We start from the raw sequence: 11388 nt of genomic DNA on the forward strand, positions 1-11388 counted from the left end.
GATTATAAAAAATGAAAAAAAAAAAGGAATTAAGCGTGGATTTTTTTCGACGGGAAAAAATGACAAGGTGTATAATAAAAAAGTTGATCATACATGTTGTGTGTAGGTACGGCCTTTTTACTTCACACAACCAGGAATTTCTTTCGAACACATATTATTTTCAACACAAATCAAATGAATTTCAATGGCAGCCAATAGCACAAAGAGTAATACTTTTTCAATAATTTTGAAATTTGTATTTTGATCAAGAGCATTTTGCTGCTTTTTTTTTTTTTGTCCATTTCTTAGAATTTTCTTGTACATTACTTGCTTCTGTCGTCGTTGTGCCACTAAGAGAGACAATACCAAAGCTGACATGAAACCATACATACACTGTATAACTATATATATATCATCGCGTAGAAATCTATATAGGTCTATATATATATATATATATAATCTATATATTTTTATGTATATATACTTTTTTTTTTATATATGTTAATTATAACGAAGAAAATGAAGAAAAAAATTGTTAAGTACGTACACACGTACGGACATTATATCGAATTGCATTTCGCCAAAAGATCGCTATGTAAAAATGAAGGTCACTTGTTTCTAGCTTCATTCAGAAGGAAAATTTCTAACAGATATTGTATGAACGTCCATTGAGTGTCTTCTTCTTCTTCTTCTTTCCTTCAGTTTGCCGCGTGAAACAATTAAAATCGCATATGATTATTACCGTTCGACATTTTCAAAATAAATATATGCCTCGTGTATCAATGATGTTGAGATTATTATTATTACTTTCAGGCATCCGTTTCTAATGAATTTGTTATATCACTGTACCCAATTCTTACAACAAATAATCCTTAGCAAATTCTTTTCAATTCTTTATCAGAAAGTTTAGATGAAAGATCATTCGCAATTGAAGAATAACTGGAGACAAAAGATGATATGATCAAGAACGAATGAATGCAATTTAATAGTAATATCACTTTTGCACATGTGCTGTTTTGTACCTGCACAATTTGTGATAATGATACCGTGACCAGAGTCTATTAATCAAAAAACAATTACAATTAATGTTTCTGTTCGTATTTGAAATTGTTCACAAAAGAAATTTGAAAAAAAAAAGCAATATTCTATAAAAGAAAAAGAAAAAAAAGGAACACTGTTCTTGATCAAAGAAATCTTTCGTATTACTATTAAAGGCAGCTTCCTTCTTTAAAAAACCTTCCAGCGATGATATATAACACGAAAGATATAAATCCTCTAGCCACGGTATCTATATATGAGCATAGAGGAATCTCTCTCTCTCTCTCTCTCTTTCTTTCTTGCTTTCTCACTATGATTCTCTTTTTTTTTTGTTTTTGTTTTTTTGTTTTGTCACTCATTCTTTCACACTTTTTTCACTTGCCACTACACATTTTGACAAATAATTAGGTCATCACAGAAGCATCATATTATTATATTCAATTAGACTATATATTTGTGAAAGTTTTCATCTGTTTTTTTTTTTTTAGCGCAGTAATATTACAATGATTGAGTATAAAATGGTTTCAAGTTTTTCAAGCCTAGTATAAAGCACTGTTATAATATATATATATTTATATGTTATAAGTGTGCTTATATGTCGGCACATACCACATGTACATGTACGTCAATATATATGGTATGTGAACACACATATGGCCGCAAATGTTACTTAAGATCTAATTATAGCGGTAATAATTATCTATTATTTATTCTAAAAACGAAAGAAAAAGCTGCGTGTGCTGAGAATGAAAGCTCCAATGATGTTAATCCAATGATAAATATTAGAAATATTTCAGTCCTTAGAGATAACAGCCAATGTGATCATCACGCATGTCATTTCTAATTATTATTATTATTAATTATCGATAAAGAAATTAATTGTAAGGCTTGAAAACATTTTAATAAACGTTTTTTTTTTTAGACAACAATAGCATAAATATAATAATGAAATAAAAAATATATATATATATATATATAGATATTATTTGTTTTTTCGACGTGGCAAAATAAACAAAATGACATCAAATATTCCTACTACGTGTGATTACTTTTGTTGTATTGAATATTTTTTTTCTTTTCTTTTCTTTTCTTTTATTTTCTCGATTGTGCATGCAAAAAAGTGTCTTAAAACATTGTAACATATTATTATTATTATTATTATTATTATTATTATAATTCTATTTGTTAAAACTCAAGATAATTATATTTAAGACTATAATCGACTTCAGATTGTAGAATGTCGTAGAAAGATATAAGGCAGTGTTGTATGCACGTATCGATAAAAAAAAAAAAAAAAAAAAAAAACATAAAACAAAACAAAGAAAAATAACAAAAATAATAATCACAAAGTCCAAGACACGTATTGTCAGCTAAAATCTTTTATTTATTTATTAATTATGAATATTTTAAGATGACTATTGTAATACGTCTCTTTTTTTGTTTTATTATTATTTTTTTATTTTATCAATATCATAATTCAATAATAAAAATGAATTTTCAACAAGAGATAATTATAATCAAAATAAATATCCATTTGAAAATTATATTATTATTTGAACGATTATGAAGTTAGTTAAAAATAATTCTTTGCAAATGAAATATTAATGTCAATTGAAAAATTGTCAATATGGAATGCATTTTTATTAATGATTATTATGATATTAATTGTAAATAAAAACAAAAAAGAGAGAATATATCAATGTTAGTGTCATCTTATAATTAATTCATGAAATAAATAAAAGCATTCAGTCAACAAAACGGCGCGCCAGTGAACGATTCTTTCAGCAAGAACACGCAGGGAGGCTTTTAATTACGAGAAGGCTTAGACTTTGAGAAATAAAAATTCATTTAGCCAGAACTGGCAGTTTCATTTTCGACAGGTAGGATATTCTGATCCTCCCCTTTTCCTTTCTGTCCATCCATGGCAGCTTTTTTCTGCCTGACGATTTCTGCACGTTTTTCCTGTTGAAAAAGAAAAAGAAGAAGAAGAATAAAACGAGCGTAATTATTTTACTTATTTTAATGTAACAAGAAAGTGTTTAATTTTCATAACTAATCTAATGTTTATATATCATGCTATCTACAGCCAAGAAGACAAACGTACATTTTACATACGTTTGCTTATACAGGATAAAACATTGATTTATTGAACGAGGATGATGAAATCTTTTCGTTCGTAGAATATTTCAATTCTCCTCTTTCAATAAGTAATATTAGATCAGTATCTGTATACAATATGATTGAATGCTATGAAAAGATGAGATTATCCGATTATCGATGTCTCTCGATAATCTCGGACACTCGAAGATCTCGTGCATAAATTCTAGAAATATATATTCATATATATATATATATATATATATATGTATGTAGGGGGTAAGTATATTTGCATCGCATATAATGTGATGTATAAATGCATGGCCATGCTGAAAAAATAAGTGAAAGAAAATAATAAGTACGCGTCATGTGTATATAGAATTATAACGGTTCTAATTTGCAACATAATGTGTCGAAGCGTTGTGACATTCTCTCTCTCGAAAAAAAATAATAATACGAAATGAAACGATATTAAAAAAAGAAAAAAAAAATGACGAAATCGCGTTGTATCGTGTCCTACACATAGGCTTTTGTCATGTTCACTAAATAAATAAAAAGACCAAACAGAAGATATAATAAGCCGTTATTTATCACAGGGGTAGAATATGATATACGATGAGAATAGAAAATCAAGATAGAGGGAGGGAAATTACATGCTCGCGAATAGCCTGCACACGGCGTTGAATCTCTCGCTGTCGGTTTAGCTCCGCAGTGGATACCCTCTTGTTAAATTCGAATTTTTTCACCAGAAGATCTCTCGTGGCGCACTCATCCACCATCTGACGTACTTTCGCTATCTTCACGGTATTCTAAATGACCATGTCAAATCCCTTTAAAGGGTCTGTATCATAAACAGAGGGGATAGTTACAAGGAAGGATTTCTACCGAACGAAAGTTGGACGTTAGTTTAAAAGAAGGCAAATAAGAAAAGAGAGAAGATGCATGCCGTTCTTGTCGTTGTTGTTGTTGTTGGTTGGTTGGTTGTTAGATTAGAAATCCTTCCAGGATGAACACGAAACTAAACTAACTTTTTTAATACGAAAGACTATAATGATGAGTGAATTGATGTAAAACTTACGTAATTACGTAATTTTTCTTTTTGTTCACGTTCCAGACTTTCTCGGCGTTCACGAGCTTGATCAAGCTTGCCTTGAATTTGCGATTCTAATTGTTGCACACGTTCGGTCATACCTTGACGTACACGAGCGGCTTGCTCCTCCTACAATTACAAATGAAATTTAACATAACAAATAATTACTTGAAATTTATTTATAAAATAATCATGATATACTGACATGCTTATTAAGACGATCCAACATTCTTTTAATGTTTTCGTCACGTTGAGCAGCAGCAGTCTTGAGTTTCTCTTCAACAGCGCATCGTACTTCTTCGGTTTGCTGCTCGAGACTCAAACGAGACTTCTCTACGCTCTCCAACTATTATAAAGGAAACAAAATTATTAAAAATTGTGATTTAATTATCATAAACCTTTTTTTTCTAACTATGTTACATTAGACAAACAATTTCCTTTCAAATCGCTAGTAGTAAAATTAAAATGAGCATGTGTGTTCCCTGAACTTTCCTGTATATAAATTTTCCTTATTTAATTAATGTTGATTTAATTAATTAAAGCTATTAACTCACGTGCTCTTTCAATTTATTTTTAAGCTCGGCAATATGAGCTTCTCGCTTCTCTTCGGTATTGTTCATTTTTGCATCCAAGGATTCGCGAGTAGCGGCTATGAATGCGGCGCTGAGTTCATCTTTCTTACGAGCGACCTCTTCGATCTTGCTGAGTTTCGCGGAAAGAGCGGCTATCTTATGAGATTCCAAAGTAAATCTTCTTTGCTCAGCCTCCCTCAACTTATCCTCGATAGGAATCTGTTGAGTTGGCCCAGTGTGGGGTGGTGATGGTGCTCTCTTTGGTGCCGTTGGCTCTGCCAATATTACTTCGTAGCAAATACCACCCTTCGACTTTTCTTGGCATCGTATTTCGGTCGCTACAATAATGGGCGAAAAATATTTTCAAATCGATCCTTTCTCTCTTATTAAAATTTCATTTAATCATGAATCGTGCCAAGGATCTTCTGGTTTTATAAAAAAAAAAAAAAAAAGAAAAAAGATGGCCGACGATGGATAAGGAGTAGGAGAGGAGAAGGTTCTAACACAGAAAAGTAGTTTCGGAAGTATGACTCAACGCACGAAGGAAGGGATCGATGAGAACGGCGTACGATTGTCTTTAGGCGCCGCGACGTCTAGCGTCGACACACGCACCACTACTTCTCTTCCAACCATTTTCTCTCTCTCTCTCTCCCTCTCTCTCTCCCTTTCTCTTTTTCTCCCAACCACCCCATATATATCTCCTAGGAGACTATATTTCTACGTGCAATTTACAGGCGACATTACGGCGACGTAATCGTATCGCGTGGGTCATTGCACTTGATCGATATCGTTAATTAACCATCTTTGCTTGGATTTATTTCTTTTCACTTATATGAAAATAACAAATTTATAAATAACCGTTATAGAAAATTTCATTGATAAGATAGTATCTGTATTTTGAAAAATTGTATGACAAAGCAAGTCTCCGACATTGATCACATTACTTTGGGCTGAACAAAAAGAGAATATTTTTGCACCCTCTGTTTTTGGCTGCCCGCCAAAAATTAGCCGCAGAGATAAAGTATTCATAAGGGTGGATTCATTAGTGCTGATGCATACCGTGCAATACGATGTGAATTTGATTTTTTGTGAACTATGCGATGTTTGCGTAACGAGTTTCCAGGATTTGACGATGCACTGATGGATGATGATTTTTTGCTTATGAAACAAGATTATGCTGAAACGTAAATTATAATGACTGTTGCACAATGTACTTACTGATGAACTTCACCTTCTTCGGTTGCTTGGTTCGCGTCCCTTTTCCATTGGGTTTCTTGAAGGGCGCATTACCCTTCCTCTGTCCCGCTTCAAATATTCATAATAATCAATAAACCATTGAGAAATTGATCGTTAAGTTATTGCGTATATTTCAAAATAATAATCATCGGGATATATCCAATTTTAATTATCGAAAAATCGATGCAACCTTTCGGAGGATCGGGGGTAACTTTGTTGGCCATCTTGGGCCGCACCCTCGTCACTTTTGAAACAAGTGCGTGTACAAACACGTGCGCAAGGATTTTTTTTTTTCTATGACATTTAGATTGTTTTCCTGATACGATCTCAGTTATAATAAATTAAATCATCTTATTGTTCAATTCAAATATAAACCTATCAAAATTTAACGTTTGATTAGAAATGATAAAAATTTGACGAAGGAATTAATCTTTATATAACAATAATTCAATAACTTTCCTTATTAATAAATAGAAACAGAAAGAGATTGTTCAATAAAGAATGTTAAATGATTCTAGTAACAATTTATGAAGTTCTTCAGAGTTTGATATATGCAAATACATTTATGGCTACCTGGTTAAGGAAAATTGATCAAACTGCAGGTATACAGATACTTGGGTTAATATAATACTAGCGAAATATCGATTAGCTTAAATTGCGGTAGAAAAGAACTATCTTATTATGTTTCTTTTGAGATTAAAGATCAAATAAGCAAATTGAAAAAGATAAGTTAGAAGTAATTATAACAATATCAAAAAATTACACCTAGCAGTCAAGAGTGAACAGATTTTCGAAATATACTACCATCTTAGTTAGCATAAAAATAGAAATCGATCAAAAATTGAAGATACGAACGAAATTATCAATCGAGACACGAACTACGTCTAAATATAAGAAATAAAATGTAAAATCTAAAAGCAAGACAGACACTCACCTACAATATCCAAAGGTGCTTTGCAGCTATGACAGAAGCACTGCAGCATCGAGTCGCGCACTAGCCCGATAAGCATTTTTCTGATGTTCCTTTTTCAGTTGTCTTCTAAAGTCACTAGATTTTTACGTATGTTTCTCGATGAAAAGAAACAGAATAAGAATAAGAGGAAGGAAAATAGGAAAAGAAATATGGGCTAGATAATTAGATAGATAAAAAGAGAAAAAGAAGGAAAAGAGTGAGTTAGAGGGCACGTCGGACCAGCGTAGCGGATGGCCGGAAGTGGCTCCAAACTCGTATCTGGGGCGGTGGCTGAAGGGCGACTGATCCGACACAGTGCGCCACGACGCCCGGCGTCGCTCAATATCCACCCACCGAGGTGTTCTGCGCCCCATCAAGCACCCCGCCAACAGAAACTCAACCTATACCCGAGCAGCAACCACCACTCCAATGGTGAAGAACGACGCCTCTGCGTCGGGGCTACACACGGGTCTCCAACGTACCGGCTTCTACATGCCTATATTATGGATCCAGCCTAGCCGGTTAATAGGCACGTGTGTAGAAGGACTACGTGCGCCCGTAAAATACCATCTGTCTGACCAACCCCTCTCTCTATTACGCTATTGCCTACTGCGAGTCATCCAAGTACCACGCTAAAATTCGTAGGCAATTTTTCCTCTTTCTTCCTCCTCCTCCTCCTCTTATCTCTCACCTCCCATCCCCTCTTTCCATCATCAACTTGTTCGCGCACGTTTTCCAAAAGATTTTTTCAACGGCTTCATCATATTTGACAGTGAATTGTCAACCCCTCTTGTCTTTCTTCCCTTATTTTGCTTTTTATATTGTTCTTCTTCTATTTAAAAAGAACGTTTCGTTCCTATTAACATTTTAACGTTGTTTTGTTAAACATACAAAAAAGAAGACTCGAACTTTTTTAATTAATTACATTAAAAAGAGTTGAAATGTGAAAGAAAGAAAGAAAAAAAAAACATCGACCATTATTCGTTTGAAAAGATGGAAAAAGTTGGTTTGTTAATTTTGTAAAAGTTTATTGCTATTCCAGGGAGATGGATTTGAACTCGGAAAAATTTTAAAACCCGTGCTCGTATTTTTCTGACTGCATATAAAAAGAGAGTAACATATTTACGATAACTGCCATCGTGACGGTAGTAAACTTGTTTCTCTGAACATGTGTACAGAGAACACACACACACACACACATGCAAACAGAAGAGAGATACATATTTTATAGTTTTTGCGTGTAAATTAATTTATTAAGATATTTTGAAAGATATATTTTCCTACGTTTTATCAAATATTCTCTTTTCTTTATTAGATTAGCCTAGTATAGCATTTATATTAAATTAGTTCGAATTATTTGAGTTCTTTCGAATTAAGTAAAGCTATAAAATATAGGCTAGTCTTATAAAACAACTTGTCTTTTTATTTGTTAGTTTGCACGGTTGTTGACTTTTCTAGTCGACGATACCTTATAGATCAATTTAATTATATAAGCAAAACGGAACTAAGAAGATCATACGATCGTGGGAATTTGTCAATGAGAACTCCTGAGAGTGATTAAATACAATCTAGTATTAAAGGTAGAAAGTACAACTAGCTAAATTATATTCTTTAATGAATAGCATTATTAGTGTTTAATTGGATTCCACAAAGCAATAAATCGTTGAAAAACTTCAGAGTGAGCAACCAAAACAAGAAGAGAAGACAACAGAGAAGATGCGTCTTATCGTTCAGTAAAATACACACTTTTATTATGCTGATGACTCGTTTACAAATGGAAAGAAATTTTAAGTTTTTTTTTGTGTAACAAAGCCAAAGATGTTAGTTTCAATAGAAATACTAGATATTTGCGATTATTTTAATAATTGTTAATAAAATACGATCAAAGAGAAACAATTGAAACAACAGAACGATAGAATGATACATTTTCCAAATTCTAGCTCTATCCTTTACTATGTTTAAAATGTAATGCCGGATATCTGTTATTCGTTCTTTTTCTCAGTCTTTATTTCTGGTTCCTACGATCGATACGCGTCTCACTAAGCAGTTGAGGCCCCTCAAAAGACATGCCAGTACCGTACTCGTCTCCATTTCATTTAACGAAATGGAGATCTATACTTCACCCTCGAATCAATTAGATCACAAAATGATCATTTATTTTCTTCGTGGATGAATGTAGTTTAAGTTTGCTCATCTCTTATTTTTCATTCGATTTTGAATTTTGAGATTTATTGAAGTATGAAAGTTGGCTATAAAGATAATATAATTTTACTTCGCGTGATTATCCGTAATTTATCCGTTAATGATATCGCTAGAGGTGACTAGGAAAGCTAGTACTTGATAACGAATCGATAAAGGTTAATGACATTTCGTGTGGTCCATTATGGTTGAAGTATGAGAACCCCTGAAAAGCAAGCAAACAGAGGCAGGCACAGGCCAACTCGTACAGCCACTGCAGTCGACTCGCATTGCAGTTGCCACGGTAAAACGAAGCCTGCACTCCTTCGAGGACACCAATAGAGGGCTCTGACCTTCTCCCTCTTCTTGCAGTGACTATCCACGCAGTGTTTTCTGCAGTCTTTAGGGTGTGTTCCTACCGTCACCTAAATTTTCTGATTCTAATTAAGGATCCTTAGTCAGAAAAGTCGCCACGCATCGACGACTCACTGGAAACTCGTTGCGCATCATTGCATAGTTGTTTTTATTATTTCTTCCTTCGATAAAAGAGACCGACTATTTTCGATAATCTTTTACGATAAAATCGATAGATAGTCTTGATCGTAATGACGATTCGCTATTCGAAAAAATGATTTAACCCAGAGCAAGTCGATGAAATCGTATTAGATTGTTCAAATTTGATCGATTGAAAGGATTCAAGGAAACTTTGAAGCAGCAATAATAGTATATTTTCATTATTATTGTTATTCGACTTACATTCGGTGGTAATAGGTGATTCTGCTGTGGTAGCCATAGCTGAATGTAAACCTGCAAAATAGAATTGCATAGGTCTATTAGATATTGTTAATTGACAAATAAGAAGTTACTTTATTAAAGTATTCATGGATTGTTTCAAAAAGCTTCATTTTTTTTATTTTTTTACTTTACCCTTGCTATTTCAATCTCTGTCTACCTCCCCCTTTCCTACACAAACCTCACATCTACGAACATAATAAGATTTCTGCCTGTCCTTCGTCATTTTCTACCAACACCATCGAGGTCTTCAGCTCTTCAACGTGTATATAAACCCGAAAGCGAACAAAGAGATTGGCTTGAGAAATAAGACGGACGCCTATGCATAGTACTCTGTTCGCTTCGATGCACTTTCTGTATGATGTTTTTCATTACCCTTTATCGTGTTACCCAAGAAGTTTCTTTGTTTGAACATTATGTATCTATACATATGTATAATAATAAAGATAAAGTCTAAACAATCAATTGTTTTGTATTAATTTCTTCAATTTCCTTTAGTAATTGCTTTGAAATGTTTTTGACCGAGTACTGGGAGACATTAGTATGATTTTTGACAAGAATGATCAACAAGATGTTATTAAAAACCAAATTTTCAAATAATTCATTCTTTTCATGGAGATATATAGAATTGTCTGAAATTGAATATTAACATTTTCAATCTTTTTAAAAAGTAAAAGAAAAAGAGAATAACATTCTTTTCTTTCTGAAGTACAGAAAAAGTCTTGACCGCGTCTAATACGCATGATCGCAACGGGAAACGTGCCGCAGTGTTACGGTACAAATCGAATGAAAGGAACACTGCAGTCGCGTATCAACATTACGAAAGAATTGATCGCTTCCATAGAAGAAAAAAAGACTATATAAATCCAATGATAATTTTGTTTGTGTCCAGTCACAACGCAGCAAGCATATACGCTCGTGAGCGTTTTATTATCAGTAAAATGTAACACAAAGAGATTTGTGTACCCCTTCTCATTTCATTCATCTTCATTTCTCTTTTTTTTGTTTTTTCATTCCGGTATGATCCTTGTAAAAATAAATTGTTATTGTAAATCGATTTAAAAAAGTAATGCAAAAGTTTAAATATGATTATAAATTTTGTATGTAATTGTCAGAGAAAAGTGAACAAAAGTAAACCAATTAACGAATTTCTTTGTCTGAAAGTCATGTCATTTTGACGCTACTGTCGTATTTCAAACTTTGAAGGTGTTGTCTTTCTTTGACACTTACCTTCAACTGTACGTGACTTCAACGTAAAGACGAATTAAATGTAGTTTGCTTTGTTGAAATATTTGTCACTTTTGACAATGACAAATACAGAAGAAATTACACGCACTCTCGTCAATAATGCACTGTGATCTGAACGTTCGTCCGGCTCCGTTGGCTGCTTTTATCGTAACGTGCCTGTGTCCCACTGTTGCCTTTGGATTCGTTACACATACGAACACACACGC

General features: G+C 33.2%; 1 protein-coding gene across 3 annotated transcripts; it reads right to left on the reverse strand.

Moving 5' to 3' along the window:
* Nucleotides 1-96: 96 nt before the first annotated feature.
* stai (stathmin) lies at nucleotides 97-11372 on the reverse strand. Of its 3 annotated transcripts, XM_089171786.1 has the most exons (9): nucleotides 11165-11357; nucleotides 9899-9949; nucleotides 6947-7820; nucleotides 5995-6081; nucleotides 4759-5114; nucleotides 4410-4550; nucleotides 4193-4333; nucleotides 3768-3923; nucleotides 97-2979 (listed from the first exon to the last, which is right to left on the reverse strand). In XM_089171786.1, exons 3-9 carry the CDS (start codon nucleotides 7020-7022, stop codon nucleotides 2866-2868), a joined length of 1071 nt encoding a protein of 356 aa, XP_089027912.1. In that variant the 5' UTR covers nucleotides 7023-7820; nucleotides 9899-9949; nucleotides 11165-11357; the 3' UTR covers nucleotides 97-2865. The 3 variants fall into 3 exon arrangements, with proteins under 3 accessions (XP_089027912.1, XP_015180339.1, XP_015180337.1); XM_015324853.2 differs by lacking the exon at nucleotides 3768-3923 and having other exon boundaries at nucleotides 11165-11359; XM_015324851.2 differs by lacking the exons at nucleotides 5995-6081; nucleotides 6947-7820 and having other exon boundaries at nucleotides 11165-11372.
* Between the last annotated feature and the right edge of the window lie 16 nt (nucleotides 11373-11388).

The sequence above is a fragment of the Polistes dominula genome, unplaced genomic scaffold, assembly GCF_049000335.1.
Source record: "Polistes dominula isolate Pdom_NZ unplaced genomic scaffold, Pdom_raw_medaka contig_28, whole genome shotgun sequence".
Taxonomy (NCBI): Eukaryota; Metazoa; Arthropoda; class Insecta; order Hymenoptera; family Vespidae; genus Polistes; species Polistes dominula.

Bases quoted from the DNA above. Each gene is read 5' to 3' on its own strand.
- stai (XM_089171786.1), bottom strand. From the start codon at position 7,022: ATGCTTATCGGGCTAGTGCGCGACTCGATGCTGCAGTGCTTCTGTCAT. The intron at 4,334-4,409 runs GTCAGTATATCA...TTGTAATTGTAG, and splicing joins TGGATCGTCTTAATAAGCAT to GAGGAGCAAGCCGCTCGTGT. The intron at 2,980-3,767 runs GTAATTTCCCTC...CTTTTTCAACAG, and splicing joins TGCAGGCTATTCGCGAGCAT to GAAAAACGTGCAGAAATCGT.